The 541-nt window shown below is 37.2% G+C and overlaps 1 protein-coding gene across 1 annotated transcript in view; it reads right to left on the reverse strand.

Moving 5' to 3' along the window:
- The window catches only part of LOC119589475 (protein TFG-like), a gene marked incomplete at its 3' end in the record, with an annotated part of 15,771 nt that overhangs the window by 4,331 nt on the left and 10,899 nt on the right, over positions 1-541 (reverse strand). Inside the window, 1 exon segment of the mRNA XM_037938076.1 lies at positions 342-456. Within this exon segment, the coding sequence (XP_037794004.1) occupies positions 342-456 (115 nt within the window).

The raw sequence follows: 541 nt of genomic DNA on the forward strand, positions 1-541 counted from the left end.
AGACTAACTGATTCATACAATCTATCTGAATTATACAAAGACTGTAAAATCTGACAAAAGTCTAAGTTTTATAATCATGGCTTAATAGAGCAAATGCATGGTTAGAATGAAACTTCACACTACTTAGGATTGAAAAAATCCATGTACATTTAGAATTCCTTAAAAAAGAGAGGCCCAGTATTCTGAAATGTGAATAGCTGATCATTTGTAATGGAGAACATATATAGAAAAGACTGAAAGAAGCAAGGTGCTCAGAAATGCGAGATAAAGAAAGAGGGTGACCAAAAGGACTGATAGCTGGTGGTTAAGTTTTCAGAGTGGAGGAAAGTATGAGTGCTCACCAGCATCAGAATCAGAAGTGGCCTTAGGCCCAATATCTGCAGACACATCAAGGGTGTCAAGTAGGGCTGTAACTCGGTCACGGATTGCTCGCAGTTCTCGTCGGACAGTCAAAGTCTGGTAAAAAAAAATGCAAAGTGATTAAGCCATAATTCTGGTACACATTATGGTAAAGCAAATGATTTTTAAGCATTTCTCATTA

The sequence above is a fragment of the Penaeus monodon genome, chromosome 25, assembly GCF_015228065.2.
Source record: "Penaeus monodon isolate SGIC_2016 chromosome 25, NSTDA_Pmon_1, whole genome shotgun sequence".
Taxonomy (NCBI): Eukaryota; Metazoa; Arthropoda; class Malacostraca; order Decapoda; family Penaeidae; genus Penaeus; species Penaeus monodon.